We start from the raw sequence: 26,677 nt of genomic DNA, 5'->3' as shown, positions 1-26,677 counted from the left end.
ATTTTTTATGTTTGTTAATATTTACTTTTGTGTCTTTATTTCACGAACGGGTACTACTTTCCGGATGACCCTCGTATTAAGCTGACAACGCACATCAAGCTAACATAAAAATCAACATTTGCACAATCAAATTTGAAAATAAAAATGTTATGGCACTTCATTGGACTCATTGATTGGAGAACATTTAAAAACATGGTTTTTCCTGTAATGAAAGATGGGAAAAATCAATTGACTCACAGAGACGTTGAGAGTGGACGACCAGCACATAGTGATCTCGCTCCAGTATCCTAGACAGACGACCCAATGTCATGTCCATGGTGACTTTGCGGAATTGGCGGTAGAGGACATTTTTAACTACGTCTGATGGCTTCACTCTGCTGTGCACCATCAAAGACATGAGGTTACCCATGGTGACCATCCCCTGCACGGCACTGATAGAGCACAAGAATGAACAGAAGATCAATTACCTTGGCAAATTTGGCCATAACATTGGCAAATCCTGAATTGGTGCATTTGAATGGGATTAGCGGAAAAATAATTTGAAGCTACATACAATTCAAAGTGTGAGAGGAACAGTACACTTCATTAACTTTATTTTCATGTTTTATAAATATTTACATGATCATAAAAACAATTGCAAAATTTACCTTGAAAAAGGTCAAAAATTGAAAAAATATTTGATGCACAACTTTCCATTTCGCACAATGCGTCATGTACAATTTGTCATGGTTTCCTATATTTGCATTGATTTCCTGAGAAATTTCAAGTTTTAGCTCGATTTTCAAAGTTTCAAAACATTATTGATCAACTTTAAATAAATTAGCACATACTAAGGTCAATCAACAGCTGTGGTTTTATTTTAGGTGCTCATACGAGGGTCATCCGGAAAGTAGTACCCGTTCGTGCCGCATGAAGTGCTGACGACGCGAGTAGCCGCTGGACGAGGTCAGATAGCTTCAGTGGCTTGTCTGCCTTCTCTGAGCCAAGTTGCGTGACGCTAGCATTGCCTGTGTTGTTTCTGTGATTGTTTACAATGTTTAAAAAAATTGAGAACGCCGCCAGTTGTGAAGTGAGGGCAGTGATTAAATTCCTCAATGCAAGAAACGTTCGCCCATGTGATATTCATCGCCAATTAAAGGAGGTGTATGGAGACAATGTAATGGACGAGTCGTCTGTTCGGCGGTGGTGTCGCAACTTCAACATGGGGAGGGGGAACACACACGACGATGAGCGTTCGGGGAGACCGTCTGTCATTACAGACCAACTGGTGAGCTCAGTTGACGAATTCGTGAGGAACGATCGGCGCGTCACAATTGATGACATCTGTGAGCATTTTCCCAATGTTTCTCGAACAATTGTTCATGAAATTGTTAAACACCATCTGCATTATGCAAAAATTTGTGCAAGATGGGTCCCTCGCGTATCTCAATGAGCTGGCGGCGAAGGACTATGCAGCAGGAATACAGAAACTTGTCACACGTTATGACAAATGCCTTAATTTGCTTGGAGATTATGTTGAGAAGTAGTTTAAAGTATCCTCTTTCAAATAAAATTTTTTATGTTTGTTAATATTTACTTTTGTGTCTTTATTTCACGAACGGGTACTACTTTCCGGATGACCCTCATAAATTGGTTTGGTCGATAAAACAAAAGCAAGCCGTATCACACAATTCAAATTATCCCGTTTAAAATACCATTGAAATATAATTTAAAGTCTGATTAACCAACAATATCGATCACTGAGTTATTAGCCAAAAAGTATTTTAATAAACCATACATCATAATAATTAATACTAAGCTGCAAACCCAAACATGAGAAAAGTAAGAAATATAAAATAAAAATCAGCTTGTCAGAGCTCCTTCATGAATTGGTGAAATTAAAAAAAAAAAACTTTTATGCTCAGGAAAGTAAATTTTCTTACTGTATTTCACAGGGCATCACGGTGCACTCTGATTTTATCAGGCTACAATTAACCAAAAATACGTGGATCAGACAAAGAAGATCAAAATGTTTTGAAGTTAACACTTAATACAAAGAATAATGAATTGTTGAATTAAAAAAATTAAAAGCTACACTTTTTTCAACATTTATTCATTATAGAATCCCTGATAGTTGTCATCACGGTGTCGAAATGCCTTTCAAGCTGCCTTGTTTCCATGCTCTGAAGCAAAATTCATGAATTCAAGTTTAAATACAATACTGCACAACAATCTCTTCTCTTAAGGTCTTACGAGAGATTACCATTTTAAATTTTTTATATGGCACATTTTTTTGCCATTCATATTTCCCAGAAATTTAGTCCCTCAAACATATTCTCAAAAAACTCTTCCACAGTCTGACAAACCAAGTAACAATGGCAAACGAACCTTAATTGCTTTTAAATTATCCAACAATTTATCACACATATTGATATCCACCAATCTTTATTCAAGTCCTCAGCCATATACAAATACACCCTAGTACCCTGCAACAGATCAAAATGTAAAACATGTCCCCTCTTTGCTGCTCCTTGCCTCCTCTCTCCACTTACCAATTCTCTCCCATCCCACGGTACTCCCTCATGTACATCCCACAATATAACCTATCAACTTAACTGCAAACTATGTCCCTCAACGCCCCCATCAGCAATCTCATGAAAACCTTCTTCCATATTATCCTCTCCATCAGTACTTACTCATGCCTCTTTCCACAGTGCTTCATTCAATGAATGCTTCAATGTGTTCATTTTTACCTCCCTAGTGGTAGAAGACTTCATAGTTTCAATCTCAACCCAAAATTAAGAAGACTATCTATTTATCCCACACATCTGTCCTCAGTTATCTTCCTTCCATTGAGAAAGGTGGTCGGGCCACAGAAATATTCAGAAACCAAAACAGGGAGTGTCTCTTTATTTTGTGTTTCTAAGTTTTCCTATACAATTGCCACACTTTTATCCAGCCTCAATTTAACATTTCCCAATGGGTTCCTTCTAAAACTTCATCATCAAAATGTCATTGTAATCTCTTAGGGGCAGACAAAGTTAGAGCAATAAGCAATCGACACATCAATGAAAAAAGAAAGCTCTTCCACTTGATATCTAACCTTTAATATCTACACAGAAAGAGGTGAGATATTTCAAATAGCATTCTGTTCCATGTCGACTGGTAAACTAATGGCTAAATTTACCAATTGTAAAATGATACATAAAATTAGCAAGAATTTAGCAAAATGTAATATATCCTAAAAGGGGAAGAACCACTTCCTGGATATTTACGCAATGTGTACATTATATGTGCCAGAAACCCTTTTGTTTAAATGCTGGCCAAATGAGAAGCCTCCATTAACAACTCACCCTGATTCATCAACGACTGGAAGCTGGTCATAGTTCTCCTTCTTCATTATGTCAACAGCTTCTTGGCAGGACACTGTCGGCAGGATGGTCGTGGGGGCCTCAAGGCCCAAACATGACACTGCCAGATTCCACCACCTGGAATTAGTAAACAACAATGATAAAAAATGTACTGGAATTTTTTACATTTTCATTTAAATGAAGCTTAAAAATGGTGGGGTTCATTCCAATACAAACTACTTCCAGAATGATACAATTTAATTGCAAGCCAATCACTTGAAACTTAAACCTCCATTTCATTTAAAAATTATGCGAATAATTCTTCCTACTTTTGACCATATTTAGTAATATTAACAAATAAATAAAATATTTATTTCACATTAGGTATTCATAATGAATTTACATGTGTACTTTCATGAGATTTTTCAGTTAAATTTTCTTCCAACCAATTACCAAGATTTGAGAGACGATTGAGGTTGATACTTTGAGGAAATCTATTTGTAAAGAGTTTCCAAATCCAATTTCCAAAAGTTATGGTGATTGGATGTTCATGCATGATGAATTTTTCCGCAGTAAATTTAGCTAGTAATTATGGAGAACAAAGTAATCTCCTTCTGCTCCTACCACTCAAAATTAATAAGTCATATAAAATGAAATATAATTTTAAAAATGACTTTCTATTTTTATTTTAACTTTTGAATATATTCAAAGAACCTCTATTGGTTATCAAATTGTTTCTCAAGTCATACTCATCCATTTGAGTGTTTGTGCTGATAGAGAAGAATAATGAAGGTTGTCGATAAGATTGCATAATCCTTTGCCACTAACTTAAAAAGGAAAGAAAGTACATGGATCATTCAAAAGGTCCTTCCAAAACATTGGGAAACAAAATATTTTGGCTATTTTTTTCTATTTTTCAACATAAACTCCCAACAATTTTCCCAGCATTTCCCTAGCTTTTTTAAGCCATCCAAAATGTAACATTACATAAGTTTCTTAAATTAGACATCTGTGTTGGCGATAACCTCCTTGCTAAGCATGAATTATTCACTGCAGAGCCAATTTTTCAAGTTTGAAAATTAAAATAAGTCACTGGGTGCCAAATATGATGACTATGGTTGATGTTTTATTGATTCAAACTTTAATTTTTTCCGTCAAAACTGATCTTTTTAATTAATTAATTATTTTTGTAATTGATGCAGATGATTGACTTTATTCTCCAATGAGAGAAAATGCGACAAGTTGAAAATACTGAACCTTGTGATGTACCTGTGCCCTGAACTATTTTGCAAACTTTGATTCATTGATCACTCAAAACTATATTGGGGCTTTTGTCACGCTTTTCTGAGGAAGTTACTTCCACTGAATGTCCCGAGCTGTGTTCATCATTTCTGGAAGTATGCTCACATTTAAACTCTTTCACCAAATCATAAACAGGTGCAAACACAGGAGCAGATGTGTCATGAACTTCAACCAACTCTGCTATGATCTCTTTCAGTAATCAGCCTTCTAAAAAGAAGTATTCAATCACTGTATGAAACTCGTTTTTTTCATTATTTATATAAGCAATAGCTTGTTGCTTTAATCAATTATGAAATGAAACTGTGCGATGGGTATCGCAGAAACTTTAACAGCAGTCTTGCGAGAGATGAGGCTTACTATAAGCAAACCTTTTTCGATAATATGACCGGGTTTTTTTTTCATTTTCAAAAGAATTATTGAACAACCAAACAAAGGAGGAAGAATCTGAAAAGTCTGACAGCAAATTCAATTATGCTCTTTTTAAATCTGGGAAAAATGTGCATGGATGTTGGTTAATTTTGTTACATTGCCATATTAACTGTGTTGCATTAGGCGCTAAGGCTTCCCTTTCAATTCCCCTCTTTAGGGTGTCATATCATAAAAGCATTTGAAATGTTGAGTCTGGAATCAAGCGACCTGAATTATGGCCAGTTAGCTTCCTGGCTGGAATGATATCCACTTCCAAAGTGCAGTCACGGGAGAGGAATCCATTGCGCAAACCCCACGAGGGCCAATTGTGAGTGGGCACGCACAGTTGCGTGGGGGATGTGCTCACCAATTTTGAGAGAGGAATGGGTCCTCGGTGAAATCCCTCTCCTGCATCCACTGGTCACTCAGGAACTTGGTCATGTAATTGCGAACCCCATCAGGCAGCACCACAACGCACCGCTGACCCTCCTTCAAACTTGCGGCCGCTTTCATGGCAGCACTGACGGCTGCTCCACTGCTACCACCTGTAGGGGGGGAGACAAAGCCCATTAGCTCAGTTGCATCCACGCACCAAAGTATGGTACTCCTTCACAGCTCGTTCCACATGTTTCCTACAAAGACTCCCTCCAGCCTCGGCCGACTTCCTCCGAGTTGACTTGTTGAATTGGCCGCAGAATGAGCAAAACAGGGACGACTCAAATGCGACTTCACTCAATCCCAACATTCATTTGTAATATCAACTTCTCTTCCCTTGAATGTCATATCTTAAGATTAAGTAAGAATAAATTGAGTAGTTTCAAGCGTGATGTGGAGGATGTCGAACATAATGAATAACTGACTGTAGCACTATTCCCCAATATTATCCAGTGGAATAGTGCTAACATCAGTTATTCATTAAGTAAGAAAAAAATATACAACTCCTCCGGCAATTCTATTTAAAATCGAATGTTAGGCAATGGCAGAGCCTTGAAATTCATTTTGTTTTTAACTTGGTACTAAGATCTGAATGAGTGAAAAGTATTTTTGATTAATTAAAATAATAATAGAAACAAGGAATTAGAAGATATCTTGAACAGACATGTCAAAGATTTGAACTATCAACATCTTATGCTAATGGTCTCAAGTGATTCAATTTTATTAAGTATCCTTTCTAATGGGTTTTAGATTGAAAATAATATGATTAACCACCATCTCTGGAAATGGATATGGACGGTTTAAGAATAAATGACCATGGCTGGTAACTGCCAAAATTCAAAAACAATTTATGCCATGAAGGATTCTGCATTATCGGGTTTCACCACGTCGTTGTTTGATGCTGACAACAGTTTCGCCGAAGTTGCATTCGGCGTCTTCAGGTCGAAGATGAGGGACTCGGAATTTAGCCACCCTTATATAGGTGGTCCCATCTAGTGGCTGCTCGCTGATTGGTCTGTTTTTGTGGAACAGAGAATTCTACGAGCAGGCAGAGGGAGCAGCCATGGGTTCGCCGCTGTCTCCGCTAGTAGCTAATCTGTTCATGGAGTATTTTGAAGAGAAGGCTCTTAACCAGTACGAGAAAAAACCTAGGATGTGGTTAAGATATGTGGATGATACTTTCGTCATCTGGCAGCACGGCGCAGCAGAACTTAAGAAATTCCTTGAGTTCCTCAACTCACAACATCACTCTATCAAATTTATGATTGAAGTAGAAAAGGACAACCAACTACCTTTCCTGGACGTGTTAGTCACAAGGAGGAGTGATGGGAAGCTGGGACATGCTGTCTACAGGAAGAAGACGCACACTGACCGTTATCTTAACGCAGCCTCTCACCACCACCCGCTCCGGAAGACTTCTTGAGCGGACCCACTAGTTCACCAAGCCTATGAAATTTCTGACACCGATTCTTTGCCAACTGAAAAGAAACATCTCCTGAAAGCATTGCGGCAAAATGGCTATCGGAACAATATGGTCCTTAAAAGGACCACCAGGGAAGAAAGGTGAAGACGGGATTGGGACAAGTCCATCAAGCAGACGGAACCGGACCCAAACGCATACGCTACTATCCCCTACGTATCCGGAACATCCGAAAAGATAGCCAGAGTCCTGAAAAAACATGACGCGGTGACAAGATTTAACTGCACCAAGAAAATAGCGGACGCTCTCCCTGGACCGAAGGACAATATTCCGAAAGACCTATACGAAGGGGTCTACCAAGTACCCTGTTCATGTGGGAAAGCCTACATTGGGGAAACTTGCCGCTCAATGAAAATTCGGATGAAGGAACACCTCCGGGCAACAACAAATAAGCAGTTTCACCTGTCGTCCATTTCAGAACACCAATGGAGTGAACCCGGTCACGAGATCTTATTCCAAATAGCAAACATAATAGCAAAGGAGAGTAGATACTACCCACGGTTAATTAGAGAAGCAATTGAGATCGCAAAAAACCCGGAGAACGTTAACAGAGATGAAGGCTACCATCTCCACAACGCGTGGAAGAGAGTTCTCCGGGAACGGACCAATCAGCGAGCAGCCACTAGACGGGACCACCTATATAAGGGTGGCAAAACTCCGAGTCCCTCATCTTCGACCTGAAGACGCCGAATGCAACTTCGGCAAAACTGTTGTCAGCATCAAACAACGACGCGGTGGAACCCGATAATGCAGAATCCTTCAAACCACCGCCGCGAAAACCTACGCAGCCAATTTATGCCATGGCACGTTGCACAATAAAGAAACAAAAGGCCTTATATTGTCCTCAAACATCACTAGTACTGCATCAATTGTGGCATTTCTATTAGTCCATCTCAAAAGACAACTATTACAAATTAACTGAAGAGTGAGTGGTTTGCCATTGAGGTGACTTCTGCCCGACTGTCCAATAACAACATGGAGCAATGAATGAGTCAACTTAATACACATTATTTGCATGAAATTTTCAGAGTATTTCACTCAAGCTTCATCCTTACAAGAAATCATTTCGACATTTCACAGAAGGTAAACTACGTTTTAAAACATTAAATACTTTGATATTATATAAACAATGGCCTAAAGTCACGACAATTAAGGCATTCACAGGAATGGTTATGTAGATGTGATGGTATCCACATTTTTCATTGCATGGTAAAAGGATGGTGGCTTAAAAAGAATATGAGCATTTGCTTACCCAAAAGACAACAGGAACAGGTGGGTACTGTTTTGAATGACAATGATTACTGGAAAAATATCCACTCTTTGAGTGTCCACGAACTATCATAGGAAAATGAGTGCACAGCATGTAATATTCAGAATGAGATTCATTCACAACTCAACTCAAGTTTACCCACATTCACATTAATGATGTTTGACTGCATGTTACATTTAAGCAAACAGCCCTTAATGGTAGGACAGTGGTTTTGCTAGTAAGAGAAATACCACCATTCACACAAAAACGTAATGTGCACGAAACTAATTAAGCCAAACCAAATACTCTTCCCTGGGATTGTTGATGCACAAATTAACAAGGACCACATATTTTCTCCTTAGCGTTATTTGTTGCAGTTGTGTAAAAAAACAGCATTTAAAATTACTTAAAAACACTCCTAATAACTTTTACTGATGGAATTTTCTTCAACAACTATGCTATGCTGTTGAAGCACAACAGCGTTAAGTATGGTATGAAATATATACTTCACTAGTGTGATCCTTACTTCATTTTTAAACTCTGAAATCCTTTCAGGATACTCATTTCGTCCCATTTGGTTAAAAATTATTGATCAACGATAACAACAAAAAAAATGTAATCCATAATCCCAATACTGTCATCACCTCTACAGATGACGGGGGCAGAGCAGTAGTTCTTAATGCCCCTCGCTACACCGACAAAGCAAACCCACAGCTCTCTGATACCTTATCCTGCACATGCAATCCTAATGAGCCGACCACAACACATCAAGACAAGATCATTTCCTTTTTCATGGACTGCAGTCCATCAAAACATTAATTATCCAAGGACATTTCCACTCCTACCCCAACTCACCCCTCACTTTTATATCCCTTCCTAAACTCACGAATAAATGCTCCTTGGTGTCCCATGCCACAACTCATCATCTGAGCGAATCTCCTGCTTTACTGATCACCATCTTTAACCAAGAGTCCCTTTATTCCCTCCCTTCCTATATCCAAGACACTATCATTCCCTCAAACTCCTGAACTCAACCACCCTTCCCCAAGACCATCCCAATTATCATGGCAAACACTGATGTAACCTCCCTATACACCTCCATCCTGCAAGCCTCTGAAGACCTTCCCGCCACTTTCCAAAGGCCTTAATCCACGCTTTGCCACAATAGAATTCCTCATTAATCATTTCCATTTGATCCTCAACCATGATTCCTTCTCTTTCACTAACCAATCCTACCTCCAAGTCAACGTCTGAGCCATGGGAAGATATAGTTCACCCTATGCCAACCTCTAACTCAGCCATTTTGAAGAACAATCCCCTTCCAGTTATCCCTTCAAACCACTCATCTTGCTCCAATCCACACCAATTATGACATTTGCTTCCTTTGGTCACACCACAACAATCTTGTAACTCCCTCTCCTATCTCCACCCTCAATGTATTCCCCCCTCCTCTCCTTTGCTTTCACCAGCTCTTGCTCATAAAAAACTTTTCTCCATCAGAAGATCTCCTTCAATAACAATAACTTCACACTTCTGCCCACATATAAACCCACAAATGAACATTAACACTTTCATTACAGCAGCTGTTGTCTTTTCTACTTGAAACACTTGTAGTCATGCACACCCTCAAGAAAAGTCTCATTCAGTTCCACGCCTGCATCCCAAAACATAATCACCCCTACACCACCAAAGATTCTCTACCTCCCACCCCATCTGAACTATCCAATTCAATTAGGTTACATCATCTTCTATCCACCCTTTGTCCGATCTTCAAAAACCATGAGATGACCCCAACATTTACCCTCTCTCCCATCCCTGCCTTCTTCTTCCCAGTTCATTGGAGACACTGACCATGCCCCTGAAAATTTAATACAAACCCTTCTCTACATGCACATGGTTTTTGCATGCTCATTGTCTTTTATTCGCTTTACTTTTCAATAACACTGGAAAAATGATGAAATACTTAAATATGGTTTTCATTCACGTCGGGAGAAACTTACCATCCATATATTTTTTGGCAAAGTGCTACAGTGAAGTCATCTAGTGACCCCTTAAGAAATCACCTCCACTACATGGACGTACTCAGTCTGGATTGGATGGGTGTCCAGTTTCAGCATCCTCAGGTTATTGAGGGTTTACCGTACACAAACAACACCCACATAAAACCACATAAATACCACTCTTCTTCATCTCTAGGTACTTTCTCTCTTCATCCCATCCATCATCCCTATCCTATTCCTGCTCTTTCCTCGTTTACTTAACATTCCCCTCTATCACAGTCTTCAACATCCTAATGCCAATTAATATGCTCTGCATCCATCTTTCCTCCCTCTTTTGTATTTATTCCTCAAATATCCCTTCTCCTCGCCCACCATACCAAGTACTTCCTCATTTGTTTTCCTTTCCGTCCATTTCACCTTCTCCATTCTTCCCCAAACCCACATTCCAAAAGCCTCCAATCTACATCTATCATCCTTCAGTGGCCATGTTTCCATGCTGTACACAACTACGCTCCAAATCAAAGTTTTGATGAGCCTTTTATTAACATCCATATGCAACATCCCTGCCATCAATTCCCTCCTCCATGCGAAAGCCTCTTTGCCTAGTGCAATTCAACTCCTTACATCCCTACTACTTGACCGTGTTGGTCCAAAATACTTCCGAGAAAGGTAAACTGTTCTACCTGATATTAATATATCAGGTAGAACAGTTAATAATATTCAACAAAATAAATTTTCCCACCGTTAATGTAACAAATACAGGAGACATCCCAACAGAAATTTTTCAAAAATATTATACCCTAATGCATTGCATCCATTTTTAAACAACAATTTCAAGGACTTGAATCAATGCCATTAGATGTAAAAATGGAAATTACAAGACTAACCACAGAGTAATCCCTCCTCACGGATGAGCCTCCTGGCCATCACCAAGGATTCCTTGTCATTTGACTTGTACCACTTGTCCACCACTTTACGATCTGAAAGTAAACAAGATAATGGCATCAGAGGTTAAATATGAACAGCCATCCATAACTTGGACAAGGTTCAATATGAAGGGACATTTTAATTATGGAAGGTCAATAGGAATTAAATCATAACAAAGTACTGACAATGAATGTGGATAGTTCATTTTTGACACACCACTAGGCTTCCAACAATCAGAAGAATTCTAATTAAAATTATTTTGCCATTCGCAAAAAAGGGAAGAGGGAAGCTTTGGTACTATTCATGTGTTTCACTTACTGTGTCGGTGCAAATGGACAATCAAATTCAATCAGAGACATTGCAGCAATGTGACCACTGGGAGGAAGGGAGAAGGGTGCCCCGCACCCTGCCAGGGCTGGTCCCCATTTTCCCCTCAATTCCCTGAGAAGTTTATCACACAGGCATACTCTTACACTGTTGCATGCTTTTTAAATGGGCCATCTGCCACGTGTGGGGCACTGCGACTGGAATGACCCCAACACATTGATTGTTTCACAGCCACAATGTTTTCCTTCACCCAGAGTATTGTATATTTTGAAACATCCATTTGAGCACAGTTGGTTCTCTCCACCAATTTAATACTTAACGGAAAACTGAAGAACATAAACAGATATTAACAGGAGCAAACCCTTGCTGTAGTAGAAAGGTATAGCCTCACTGGTCTCTTTCCTTCTCCTACAGTTTTATTAGGACACAATTTACATAATTTCTTTACAATTGGGTATTGCACACCAAAAATCTTTCAATAGACAAATTTATGGTGAAATCATCATTGGAAGAAAGTCAATCGAGTCATTTAATGTATTAAAAACCTACATTATACACTATAACAGAATACCGAAGAGTTCAGAATATTGTCTTTCTCAGAGTTTTCATGGTTTTCAGCATCAACATTATCATTACTCCGCAGAATATGTCATGCAAATACACACAACCTCTTTTTCTCCGGATATTCCAATCACTAAAACTATTATTTGGATTTAGATAGGCATGTCTTTGTGCCAAGAAACATGGGTGCCGATATATATTTACATTTGTTGATGTGCACATAGAAAGCTTACGAAGTGATACATAGCAGTTGGATGGCACAGACATGACAAAAAGGAAGAACGATAACATGAGGGGGGGGGGGGGAAAGGAAGTGGTCTGGACTGAATAGAGAATTAGAATCACACTTTGTGGATTTTTGAGTGAGGCGATCGATATTTTCTGGAACCCATAGTTCACAGAAATAAGTCTCGAGAGCAATTTTTCTCTTGCCATCATGTAGGCGGGACCCAATGAGAATTTTGATATTTCTGATAATGCCCAAATATTTTTCCTTATTCTTCTCTGCCAATGACAGGAGAGGTGTTTAATTTACTTCCATACGAACAGTGACTCTTAGACCACTTCCCTTAGAAACTCTTTCCCCTTCCCATTTAAACATTAAAAACAGAATTCTAACTGCAGTTCTACAGAGAAGAGCAGACTCTTCATGAACCTCCTGCAACATTACATAGACCTCGGATGAAGACTTGTTCAGGTGAAAACGAAATTTCAATTTTTTAAGTTTTTACTTGTCGTGTGTTACTTCCATTATTGCCATTTTTTTTTTTTAAGTAATCTACCGGTTAAGGTAGGTTTTTGGACTGACACAACTACCAAACAAATATTTTATTACTCCTAACAAAACACAAAATCAATCATCCTACTCTACATCAGGTCCCTCTTCATCTCTGAGTACTTCCTTCCTCCCTTCATCCCGTCCAACATCCCTATCCTGTTCCTTCCCTTTCCTCTTTTGCCCAACATTCTACCCTCTATCACAGTCTTCAACATCCCACTGCCGGTCAACACCCCCTTCATCCACTTTTCCTGCCTCCATAGGATTGCTCCCAACAAACCCCTCTCTTCGCCCACCATACCAAGTACTTCCTCATTTGTTTTCTTCTCTGTCCATTTCACCTTCTCCATTCTTCTCCACACCCACATTTCAAAAGCCTCCAATCTACGTCTATCCTCCTGCTTCAATGACCACGTTTCCGCTCCGTACATAGCTACGCTCCATATCAAAGTTTTTACGAGTCTTTTCTTAACACGCTTACTCAGAGTCCCTGTCATCAACTCCCTCCTCCTTGTGAAAGCCTCTTTGCCTAGCGCAATTCTTCTCCTTACGTCCCTACTACTTTGACCGTGTTGGTCCAAAACACTACCGAGATACGTAAACTGTTCTACCTGCTCTAGCTTTTGCCCTCCTATTTTAATGTTAAGCTTGGCCTTTTTCTTTCTAGAAAATCGCATAACCTTTGTTTTATTAATATTGATTCTCATCCCATACCTGTCGCACTGAATTTCCAATTCACTAAGCAATGCTTGCAGCCCCTTGGCTGACTGACAAACTAAAGCTTGGTCATCAGCAAACCTAACTGATTTTACGAATTCCCCGCCCACTTTCATTCCTACCTCGAGTTCTTCCCATGCCTCTTTGATCATTTCTTCTGCGTACAGGTTGAACAGCAACGGTGATAATGGGCAACCCTGCCTTACACCCCTTCCTAACACTGCCCATCCTGACTCCCCGTTTCCCACCCTCACCTGAGCAGTCTGAGACATGTACAGGTTGCGGATTAGCCTCCTTTCCCTCCAATCTATTCCTATTTTCTGCAATATACTCATTAGTTTTTCCCAATTTACTCTATCAAACGCTTTTTCGAAATCTACGAAACAGGCAAATACCTCCTGGTTGTGTTCTATATTCCTCTCGATTAATAATCTCATTACTGCAATGGCATCACGCGTACCTCTCCCCTTCCTAAACCCAAACTGATCTTCCCCTAAGTAATCATTTGCCCTACTCTCTATCCTTTTGTTTATGATCCTGAGAACAACCTTAGCTGCGTGGGATATCAAACTAATTGTCCTATAGTCCTCACATGACGTGGCCTTTACCTTTTTCGGAATAGGAACTAAAACTGATCTCACAAAGTCTTCCGGCCAGATTCCCTCCTCATAAATACTACGGATCAGCCCATATAGCCTCTTCCTCCCACATTTTCCCAAGCATTTCAAAAGTTCCACGGGAATGTTATCTACCCCCACGGCCTTATTTAGTTTCATCTCCCTTAATGCCCTTTCTATCTCATTGTCTAGTATGCCTGGACCTAAGCTATCTTCCTCTACGTCATGTTCCTTTTCAATGTCTAACTTTGTTGGTCTAAGCTCTTTACTATACAGGTCTTCTACATATTCCTTCCATCTCTCTTGGATCTTTCCTGCGTCAACTATTACCTTACCGGCCTTATCTCTAACTGCTATCGTTGATCTCCCTTTCTTACTTCCCGATAAAGATTTAACTATGCTGTAAAGCGCACCGATTTCCCCCTTCCTCTGCAGACTTTCCATATTCTCGCACTGCGTCTTCCACCATGCTTCTTTGGCTTTATTTGTTGCCCGCCTCAATTTATTGTTCAATTCTTTGTACTTCATTTTGCCTAATTCTGTATTTATATTCTTCCATTTTCGCCGCTCATCCATTTTTGTAATCATCTCATCCGTGATCCATGGTTTACGAGTCCTTTTAGCGTTAACGGTTCCAATAGTGTCTTTTGCCGCTTTAGACAACCCTTTTTTGATACATTCCCATTTTTCTTCAATAGTACTTAGCTCTTTACCGTCCTCCATGATTTTCTCTACCGCCTGTTTGTATTCCTTTCTTTTCAACCCATTTAATGCTTCTACATTCCATTTTCTAACTCGCCGCCCCTGCCTTATCTTTTTAAAACGTACGCTACATTTCATAACAACTAAATTGTGGTCTGAGTCCGCATCCGCTCCCGGGAAGCTGTGGGAATTTATCACACTGTTCCTAAACCTGTGTCTAACCAGGATATAATCTAGCTGATATCTTCCCGAGTCACCTGGCATTTTCCATGTATACCTGCGTCTTTTGTGGTGTCTGAACCAAGTGTTGGTGATAACTAACCCCTGTCTCCTGCAGAACTCAACTGCTTTCTCCCCGCGGTCATTCCTCGTGCCTAAACCGTAGTCCCCCACCTCATCACCATCTCTTCCTTCGCCTACTGTCGCATTCCAATCCCCCATCACTATCAAATGTTTCCCTGCAGGAACACATGCAATCATGTCCTCTAACTGATCGTATATCCTATCGACCTCTTCTTCCTTATGGTTGCTCGGTGGCATGTATACCTGGATAATAACTAAGTTCGTCGGTTCTGCTTTTATCTCCACTAGTAGTATTCTATCCGTTACCTGCTCTATGTTGACGACGCTTCTTCCTACCTCTTCATTTAATACTATGGCGACCCCTCGTTGGCTCTCGTCCCCACCGCTGTATATTATTCTATACTTATCACTCCAGTAATCCCCGCTATCTTTCCATCTCACCTCGCATAGACCTAAAATATCTATATTTCCCCTTTCCATCTCTCGCTTAACATTCTCCAATTTCCCCGTCCTCATCATTGTCCTAACATTCCACGTTCCTATTCTAACTAATTTGGTCTTCTTCTCCTGCGTCTTCTGTCCTGCTGCTGCTGGTTTTCCCTTGCAAGGGTTTCGTGGGATGACGACCGCGGAAGCCTTGCCTCCCCCGCTGCCGGGCACGACACACGGCCGATTGGGCCGAGCCCCGTGGTTGCCAGGACTCAAAATATCTCTATTGTCCATCACATTGTTCTTGGGAATGATAATTGAGGTGGTTTCCCGTTGCCTTCCTCAATAGTGTTTTTAACGTGACACCATCACTTACTGGCCGCCCCACTGGGGTCAGACGCCATTGCAGCCGCCTCACTGAGGAACAGACGCTGCGTGGACTACCTTTCGTCTGGCTCCTAACCTTCGACCTATCTGGCATGGGTGACCCTACCAGGAGCAATTTTTATTACTCCCGCCAGTACAGCTCTAGGGGTCATCGGAACGCACAAGCCCTTCCACCACGTCAAGGTTGTAGTCCGGGGAGGGGCCATAGTGAGCAAGTTTCAACTTGTAACGGTTAACACTTAACACTGTTCATTTTGTTAATTATCCCATGTAAAGGTCAATGTGGTCGTTTCTGGGGTTATTTTGGAATAAATAAATAAATCAACAATCATACAACATTGATGAGCCATGCCCTTGCAGTTGCATGTGGTGCTGCTCTAAATGAAACTAATTTGGTGGCATTGGGATGAGTCAAACTTCAACGAGTTTCCTTTGAAAGACCCAATTTTCCACTCTTTGACAGGAAAGAGACACAGCTACCAACCAGAACAAAATGAACAAGCTCACCTTGAACGAACTGTAATGCAGTGTGACATTCATGCATTGCACTGGGGAATCAACAACAAAGTGGGATGCACATTCCTCATTCCATGTGTCCCCTTTGTCTTTTACCACGTAAGTGTACACCCACGAGAAACCACACCCTTTGGGAGAACTCTATCGCTTGGGTGTCAATGCTTGAAATTCAAACCAGGCCACGAGCCAACCTCTCTCTCTCTCTCCCTCCCCCTCTGCCCCCGGCCCCACCACCACACTTCCAAATCAATGCCATGCACTGGACCATCATTACCAGTGGCCCACTCAAGGGTACACTCACCAAGAACAGTGGGGATAAAGTCATAGCCAATGCCCTCCACTTCGTAGAATGAGCCCATGTTCGCCTGGTTCAGGTCCTCCGGTTCTGCGAGGATTGACCCCTCCGGGTCAACCCCCACTATGGCACACTGTGGCAGGCGCTCCTTGATCTTCCTCGCAATGCCTGTCACTGTACCACCAGTCCCTGCAGCCATCACTACCATCTCCATGACCCCTCCACACTGATGCAAGATCTCCTCGGCCGTTGTGTCGTAGTGTGCCAGTGGGTTGCCTGGGTTGCGGTACTATTGGCAATAAGGAGAACACACCAGGGATCACCAAGAGGGGAAGCTCCAAGGTTTCCCCCCACACTATCTACTGTAACTATCAACCCTTTTGCTGTGGTTCACTCTCCGAAATCCTACTCTGCTACGGCAACATTGGAGGTTATGTCTCAGTAACCTTAGTTACTCCCAAAATAATACCACAATCTAAATAATAAAAACATGGAATAAATAAAAATAATCTAGATTCACTGTTTATTTATTGGAGTAGTAGTTTTTACGGGAGGTGACCGACAGCTAAGGTCATTAGCACCATTACGGATGGATGGGAAAGGAAGGGTGGAAAGAAACCTGACATCTGCATTAGCCTACTCTTATCAAAAGGTGCCAAGGGGTCCGCAGTTTAATGCCCCATTTGATGGATGTCGCACTCACTCAAAGTGCTCATCCCATAGCACCTCAAGTAGGGATCAGATATCACTGAAAAACATTTGTTGTCTCCAGGATTTGAATCCAAGCCCTCTCGATGAGAAGCCTGTATGTTAGTCCCCGCACCATCCTGATCCCCTAGATTATTTATTGATAAAATTTTTATTAATTTATTGTGACGAGCATAAGTTTTATAAAATTTCAACATATGATCGCACACCACATGGAGGGTATGCTCACAGCAGCCTACCGCGGAACATACTAGGTACGTTCACAGCAGCAAAAGTGTTAAATCAACTCAACCATGGTCTCCCTCCTTGGGCCATGCCCATGACAATGATGGCTCAACCCCAAGAATCAAGGTGGCGAATAAAAGCCTTGCCGTGCAGTTGGGGGGTGGTCTTGCTCAAGGTTGGGAAGACCCCTCAAACGTGCCACGGCCAATGCTCCCTCAATCAAAGTCAGAGCCCACAAAATGATCCTCACACACTTGCATTGCACGGGGGAATCATTACGAGAGATCAATCTCCAAGTACATACACAGTGCAAAGATTACCATTGAAGGGTCAAATTTTGAGGTCGTTCAAAATGTCCAAGATATTAATTTCCTTTCAATTTAAAGCAACATATTATTTAACTATCAATAAAATTAAAAGAGTTTCCACAGGTTGTCTTATAAGAGCCTAACAAATCAGAAAGTGCCACAAAAGTGGATGAATCGAAAATTGTGAACTTTGCCCAAGAGGATGAGACACCTCAATCAAAATTCACTGGCAGCAATGATATTGATTTGCATCCTAAAATTTGTTGTGTTTGTATGGCATGTGGATTGTCCGACAGTGCAATCTGCACACACAACTGAACATGTTCGAATCAAGTGAGAATGGTCTATATGGGAAGCACTCGGCCTTCTCCTGGGTCCTTCTGCCAACCTACTCTCCTACAGGTTTCGTCCGGAAAATAAGTGTACTGAGCTCAGGAAAAAAAATGTATTACACTTTTACACATCTTAAGCTAATATTCCTCAAAATAGGACCCTTGTGAGTCGATACACTTGTTCCAGCGGCGTTCCCATTCCTGGAACGCTCCCGCGAAGGCATCATCGGGAACCTCTTGAAGACTCGTCGTCGACCTCTTCTCTGCCCTCCACGAACATCTTGTGCCACCGAAAGATCATGTTTCTGGACATGGCTGACTCCCCGTAAGCCTGGTTAATCATACCGACAGTTTCGGTAGACGATTTCCCAAGCTTTACCGCAAATTTGATGGAATAACGCTGCTCCAAAAACTTCGGCATCGCGTTCCGTGACGTGGGTCAAGCGTGGAGGTTCGCGTTAACAGAGCTCCTCACGACACCACAGCTCAGAGCCGACTGCCTTTTTCAGCGTCGCTTGCCAACATACCCCCCTCCAATCACAGCCCGTCAGAGCGGTGCTGGGCACGCCGCTCCAGGCGCGCCCAGCCCAGGAGTCAGTACACTTATTTTCCGGATGAACCCTGTATTCTTACCCACAACATTGAGTGGCATCCATTGGCACACACTGCATTGCAAGTGAGCACTTGTATGGGATCTGCAAAACTCTCACGCCATCATCAGGACTGAGTTTACCAGAATGGTCTTCCCTTGTGCAGTGAGAGGTGAAAGCAACTTGAACTACTAGTTGGATTCAATTTCACAGCACTTGACATTAGTGAATGACTTGAGTTCTAAAAACATATTCCTCTCGTCACTTCAGAGTACTCATCAATTCTCTTGCAATCAATTAATAACCACATTTACATTGTAGAATGAGGCTGCCTTGTCATGACGTTCAGATTTTTAAAAATTCATCTCCTGTCACTCATACTCATTTTTACAATTTTGGATAATTGAAATGATTTTTCTTGAAAACATTATTGTAAACTAAATGCCCTCCACAATGATTGATTTGGCCACCCACCCAGACAAATGAGAGCAAGACAAACAACTGGATGCAATGTTGCACGGCAAAATGAAAATATTTTTAATGGACAGATCATTTCTCCAAGTATTTCGACGTGATTCTGGTGGATTCTACCGCGGGCAGATGAAAAGGGAAATAACAAATTTTCAATAACAATCATTCATTAAATGATTAAATACCAGCAGAAATATTTTCTCTTGAGAACTCTTTCCCAGAATAATTGTGTACCGCATACCGTATAAGTTAACAGCTTGTTCAATGGTGACTCATGGCAGACCATGGTTCACACATCTCCCACCAGGAAACAAACAATTACATGCCCAAAGGGGAATGACTGAAATGGATTGCGTGGCTCCTCAGGGAAATGCAGGGCAGCGACCAACACTTTGGCACAACTCACTCACCTGGTCCAAAATGACTGAATTGGGAATCTCATGGTTCAGCCTCTGCGCCACCGCTATGTGCCCCTCCTGTGAGTCAAAGGCGGCAGACGTGGGCGTCCTCACAATCTCCGCACCCAGGGCTCTCAGCACGTCCACCTTCTCGTTTGACATCTTCTCCGGCATCACTATAATGCAGCGGTATCCTCTCACCGCAGATGCCAGGGCCAGACCCAGTCCTGCAAAAGGGGCACGGCACGAATTCATGAAATGGACAATGAAACTATCCCTCCATCGATCTACCTTTACGAGCGGGGGCATTGGGAGACCCCTGAAGTGATGGAAACAATGAAGAGAAGACTAAATAATATAAATTGAATGTTTACTTGAGAAAATACTACTTAATTCTTTAATAGTCGGGCTAAAAGGATTGCTCATTAACAGCTTTGCTGCAAAAAGAATGATGTATTCAGGGCCCCTAATACCATTTTACCATGTTGAGATAAGAGGCTTGAGGGTGGTGCCTATTAAGACAATGTCAATGCTAATCAGAGCAACACACTGAGTGAAAATTACAGCATTTGCCACTCGTAGGTTGATTACTTATAAATAAATATCTAAATTACCATTCACTGACATATTTATAAAATACTTGAATAACAAGGCCATTAAATGAGAAATAAAGCTATCAAAGTGAATGGATACTTGTATTTTGCCAGGCATTTTCTTACAAAGTATCAATAATATCATCACAGAGTATATTTCTGCCAAGTCTCAAGTCAATTAGGTACGGTCAGCAAAAGGGCTCAATGCGTGACACTGATGTCATCCTGAACGGAAAGATATTCAATATTTCAAATGCTAATGAATATACAGACTTTATTGTATTTTTAAACTGAATTTGATTGTTTCCCTCTATTTTGGGTGTGCACAACACACACTAATTCCCAAAACTATGTAAATTAGCCAGATGCTGAAATTTGACCGTAATTTCATTGTAGCAGTGAAATAGATTAAACCAACTTAAGATATCCAACAGCTTTGCTACGTTTAAAGGTTCTGATTGTGCACGGACAACCACCTAAAGTTACCACACGATTTTCATTCATAATTCAGCAAATAGTTCTTTTAGCATTACCTATTTAAATAATCTTTGAGGAGGCAATTCATGCTCTTGGTGCGAGGGGGAGAGAGATTCATCATCATTCATAGGTTGTAACACCTTTGCTCCCCTCCACGACTGGTCGAATTGAAAACAGACAAAAGGATTTGACAGAAGTCACAATGACCACATCTCTTGAAGTCAACTCTTAAACAATGTTGGTCAGATTTGCACGAGGAGAAAAGAAAAACGTCACAAACGTGAACTGTTCACTCCAAAGTGAAAGTTTGCATGTGGGGGCATCGGGTCCAAATCCCATTCAAAATGCCATCAATCAATCGGGCATGCCACTCGTTTCTGAATGGCAAAAGTCCTCACCTGTGTTGCCAGATGTTGGTTCGATCAAAGTATAGCCCGGCTTTATTAATCCAGCCTTCTCAGCTTCTTCGACCATGCGATATGCAATTCTGTCCTTCACACTCCCTCCAGGGTTGAAAAATTCACACTTAGCCACTGTAATGTAAAAAAGCAGACAAAGGTGCAGAAATTCCACCACTTGGTGAAGGAGAAGCCAACTAATTGCATGTGGACGATGGCATCTCATGGAAGGCTCGGCAATCCAGCCCAATAACTTGCCTGAACATACTTCCATCTCACCCTGGGATATCAAAGGAACACTAAGTTTGTTTGAGTATCATAAAAAACAGAAATCATCCCAAAGGTCGGTTTGGTAGGTGATGGTAGAGTTCACCCAGTATTGAGCCTGACGGCGTGTGAAATTCACACATCAGGGTAGGGGGGCAGTTCCTTTCCCTGTGCCGATTATGGTTTCCCAAAGATCTGGTACCTGAAAAATCACATAGCTTAGGTGGAGCTGCAGGTGCCCAGAGAGACTTGCCCGGGAATCAAACCCGGGACCATCCAGTCAGTAGCCCAATGCTCTACTCCTGGACTAACGCAACCCTCTGTTTGAATATGTGCACATTCAATTAAAAATATTAATTATCTTTCGTCTGTCCTTTGATATATGATAAGAGCATTGCAAGAGGTGTGCTCAATTTTTATTTTATTTGTGAATTACTACAAAAACAAGCATTGAATGCTGCTTACATTTTATTTACTATGCTATCGTTGTGTACGTGTGAAATATTGCTTCAGTTTTCATGGGACGGCATAGAAATTTAAACCATAAAATCATAGAAGAAGCAAAATAACATCAAAGTTTAGTTTTCAACTTGACATATGTCTGTGTACATATTTAGCGCACTCAAGGACTCCTCCTTCCCACTCACAATAAGGGATAGCAACTGTAGGGTTAGGGATAGCAAAAATTCCACTTACCACCCACAGCATCAAGGGAATAATTAGTTCTACTCAAATGGGAGCACTTTCACTAATCATCTGTATTTTGTTGTCAAACCCCTTCCTCATGGTACAGCCACTTACTGACTGTAGTGCTCATTACAATTTTGCCAGCCTCTCTTTGTTCTTTGTTGTTCTCAAGCTTCCCCTTCCATCCCTTATCTCTCTCTGTAGGGAAGGGGGGGGCCTCACGCCATCCGCTGCCCACAGCGGTGTGTTACATTCCCTACCCACCTGTGACGTTAGGGGGGAGACCATGAATTGCATGTCCATGTGATGTTTGAATTTCCCCTCTTACATTTCCATTCTACACAACCTGTCTTGATATAGTGGAGGCCTGTTGTATAAATGGCTGTGGTTAATTTTTATTTCTTTTTTCGTATAACAAATAACTAATTTATTAGGTGAATTAACCCATGTTTTGCATTGAATTCAAACACGAATTTGCACGTTATTTGATAAGATTTTTACAAAGTACATCTCTCTATCCCCTTCCTCTTCCATTTCCTCCCGTACACTCACCCTTTGCACCTGGTGCTTGCACTTCCTGCCACACACCTTTTCGTTGGATTGCAGGGGTGTATGTTGATGTCTATGTTCAGTAAAAATATTCAAACACCTATTGTGATACAACTATTACAGTGTAAAAATCATTTTCCTTGACTGGGATGATTTTTACACTTTGAAATTGTTGCATTGAAATGCATATTAGCGGATGACTCCATTTAAAGTTACTGTCGCGGCATCTCCTGCCGTTTCTTGGAACCTCTAATGATTTATGGATCAGCAACATGGGTTTAATTTACACATGAAAGGAAGTATGTCAACATTATTTCACTCAAATTTTACTGCGTTCGTGTATAATATGCATAACCACTAAGGTATGTCAAATTATTTTGTATTTCTAGTATGTTCTAACAAGCTTCATGTTTCACACCAAATGATAAATTATTCAGCCAGCAATGAAGGTAAAGTTCTCTACAGCTGACCTCATCAGAGCCAAATGAAGATTATGCCAGGAACCCAATGCGTGGTCATTTGTAGAAAAAGACCATTCATCACCAGGATCTATGGCTCCAGAACACTAGCCATTAAGAGGAGGGGAGCAGTACGTTGTAATGAAACAGGATTAAGATTAACCAACATTGAGTGACACCAAAATACACCGTCTACCATAAACTATCATTTAGAGATAGAAAAACCATATTGAAGATCACTTTGATGCATAAAAGAAGCAGTGGGTTGAACTTTTTGAGTATTATAATTTACAAGAATTTGCAATCAAAATCCTAAAAGGAAGAACAAAACACTGACAGCACTGGAAAATATTTGACTATTTTGATCAACCATGTTGCTGAAACATCAATATCTAAGTACTGACCGTTGGCACACCTAAAGGAACAATATTCATGGCAAAAGTTAAAAGTGAGACAGAATAGATAACATCAATGTCTTACTACAAAGGCCAAAGTTTACTGGGATGTCTCTGACACAAAGTACAGAAAAACTTGTTATGCTTGTCTGCATAACCACTAAGATATGTCTAATCATTTTCTACTTACACACTTCACATTTCACACCGAAAGACTTTGGAATCTTGTTGAGGCGAACCAAGGGTGTATTACCAATTGCATGCAAAATATTTGGCATAACGTCTAATGGTTTAGACCTGTAAATAAAATAATCCAGAGTAAAAATGCCAGTCCTCCCCAAAAGTTTTCTCAAAAAAATCTGAATACAAAGCAAACATTTGACTTCCATTTATAAGTCAACAAACAATGTGAATAAGAAGCTGATTAATTCACTTAAAAGACTGCAACTGAATGACACATAATAGTGAAATATCACATTCATTCATGGCTTCTTAGATATTTTTGGAGTTTTTAAGGCTTTGCAATAAACCAACACAATCTTTCAAACTGAATGGGATATATCGATGGCCAGTGGAAATTAGTTTTAGTAATAAAGAAAAAAATTCATCATCATTAGAAAAAAATTAAGGGAAATGAAATTGAGATCAATAATTAATTTCACAATTAAAGATTGAAATTTAGAAATTATTGAAACTGGATCAGATGGAAATGAACTTAAGACTCTCTTCACAACTAATGTATTTAATCTAAAAAACAAATTAAAGCGATTAACTATTTTAAAAAATTCAGCTAAAAGCTTCTGGGCTAGAGAAGATGGGGAAAATGTGCTTTACAACAACATATGGATGCATAGTATTCAAGGTTTTTGCTTCCATACTTCAATTACTTTGTGAAGTAGAGCTACCTCATCGCCTTTGAATTTGACAGCATACCATCTCCTTTAATATGTTTTACTTAACAGTTGGATTAACAAACTAATTTACTCTGAATATTACTGAATCTTTTCACAAATTTTAATTCAATTAAATTTTTACTAATAGCTCAGATTACTCCAACCTTATTTACAACCATAACCACGTTAGAATAACTCTTCAACTTTCCCAATTTCCTGACTGGTGAAAATTTTGTCAATGACATGAAATCAAGTTAAAAGAGTCATATAAGCTTGACTCTGTGATCTTTAATCATTCAATATGTGACCAAGGCACTCACTAAAGTCAATTATTTCATAACATTTCAATAGAATTTTCCTTCCTATAATACCTTTTTGTAATTAAGGAGTAAATGTACTTACGAAATAACTTTGGAGTGTGGTGATGTCTTAGGATCAGCACCAAGATGCCAAGTACACTTACTAGGCAGGTCTGGCCGAACTATATCCAATTTTTCACTCATTTTTCGTGGTCTGGGCCCTGACACTCGTACTTTCAATGTGGAAGATTCCTGAGAATTTAACATTTTGGTAGAAGGTTTAATCGATGTAGCAGATGTGTTATCCATCAAATGCAAATGATTCTTCTGTAGCCACTAGGAAAGGAATTTCCCTCCGTTTTACTATCCCCGCCGATGCTTGACTGGATGAACTAAGAGAGCATTCACAAAACATTTCTGAATCCGTTATCATATAATTTTCAAGAACAGGCAACTGGGAGATATTAGGTCATCACTTCTCCTTTGGCCTCTCACCCTTTCTAACTGATTTGCTTTCGGCCTTTGCTTCTACGTAGACTATGCCGACCTAGTCGACTCAGATCGAACTCTCACGTATGTATACAATCAAACACAAGGTTAACGTTAGAACCAAAATTGAATATACTTTTTCATTTATTTTCTTTAATAGATAATAGTCCTCAAAGATTAACACGCTAATTCAAAATACCCAAAGCCGTGTTTTCAAAAACACAGTAATTCCATCATAGAAAATAAATTGCAAAAGTTTTCCAAGCATATTTTTACAATCCCTGCTTCACATTTTGGGGCAAACAATGGTAAGATTCTAAAGTGTGCTCACCTGACACAGTTTTCCAGTGTCAACCTTCCACACACCACGCGGAGTCAATTTGTGACAGTGGCCTCATGATATCGGTTTTCACTTATATTTGCAGGAATTAGCAAAAAGCTCACAAGGTCATGTTGAGAGCCGATCATCAGACTCCACGTGAGTTGAAACGGGAGTCATAGTTTTTCGAATCATTGATTACAATAAACGCCATATCTCTTAGTTCCTACATTTTTTAAACCCGCATCTTAATTCTTCGCACTGTACGAAATTTAACAATTTATTATGGGGTATTACTGATTTCATTGGTATGAAATGGATCATTCAAATGAAACGAATCATATGATCTCATGAACTGGATCATCAAAAACTCAAAATTTGTTCGAACACGGAAGGCATCTGTCGACGAAGGTGTGAACTTCAACAGTCAGCGCCAGGTATTCAAAGCTCTACATAACTGACATGGTCGGAGCAGGGCGAGCGCATTGATTTTCTCGTCAATACCCGCTATCGGTGAACCGCATTTTCATTGATGATATTTATTTTTAAATTTCAGGGAGAATTTTTCTTCGTCCATCGGATGTATAATTACGACCCTAGAGGAGGACAATTGACGGTGATTGTGACAGTGAAGTCCTGCGGAATGATATCCAAAAGGTGGAAAACTGGATTTTTTCCCAAGAAATAGCAATAATTATACTAAAAACTAATATATTAAATTATATAATTGTCGGATGGGAGGGTCAAGGGAATATATTACCGGAAAGGCCTTTTAATCGCTCCAATGAATCATGCGAAATCTCAAGGGAAGTAACAGGGAAGCAAAACAAATGGATTGCAGCTTCATTGTTTGGCCTATTGCTGAATACGCTACCCCAGTATGAGATCCTTATGTGAGTGGACGGACAAAAATATTTGAAAAAAGGGAACAGAGCAAGGCTGATAGCTATGTGTTAGGTCAGCATTAGGGAACGGATAGTGCCGAAACTGAGAGACAATAAGTATCACGATGAGACTCGACCTTAATAAGGACGCTTAACAGAGTCTATGCTATAGTCA

The 26,677-nt window shown here is 40.3% G+C and overlaps 1 protein-coding gene across 4 annotated transcripts in view; it reads right to left on the bottom strand.

Annotated features, from left to right (window-relative positions):
• Cbs (Cystathionine beta-synthase) overlaps window positions 1-25,732 on the bottom strand; it is a 32,293-nt gene extending 6,561 nt beyond the window's left edge. Inside the window, exons 1-10 of one of the 4 annotated variants that reach the window (XM_071597562.1) lie at window positions 25,631-25,732; window positions 24,914-25,062; window positions 23,809-23,915; window positions 21,263-21,397; window positions 19,807-20,021; window positions 16,769-17,051; window positions 11,091-11,183; window positions 5,407-5,584; window positions 3,333-3,467; window positions 238-431 (exon numbers count right to left, since the gene is read on the bottom strand). In XM_071597562.1, coding sequence (XP_071453663.1) covers window positions 238-431; window positions 3,333-3,467; window positions 5,407-5,584; window positions 11,091-11,183; window positions 16,769-17,051; window positions 19,807-20,021; window positions 21,263-21,397; window positions 23,809-23,915; window positions 24,914-25,014 — 1,441 coding nt within the window. In that variant the 5' untranslated portion in view covers window positions 25,015-25,062; window positions 25,631-25,732. Of the gene's footprint in view, window positions 1-237; window positions 432-3,332; window positions 3,468-5,406; window positions 5,585-11,090; window positions 11,184-16,768; window positions 17,052-19,806; window positions 20,022-21,262; window positions 21,398-23,808; window positions 23,916-24,913; window positions 25,264-25,630 lie in introns of those variants that run through there. The other 3 variants (XM_071597560.1, XM_071597563.1, XM_071597561.1) reach the window with 3 other exon arrangements.
• Window positions 25,733-26,677: the final 945 nt, after the last annotated feature.

The sequence above is a fragment of the Hetaerina americana genome, unplaced genomic scaffold (genome assembly GCF_022747635.1).
Source record: "Hetaerina americana unplaced genomic scaffold, ioHetAmer1.1.p SCAF_9, whole genome shotgun sequence".
Lineage (NCBI taxonomy): Eukaryota > Metazoa > Arthropoda > Insecta > Odonata > Calopterygidae > Hetaerina > Hetaerina americana.
This window is presented reverse-complemented; position numbering and strand designations above follow the sequence as displayed.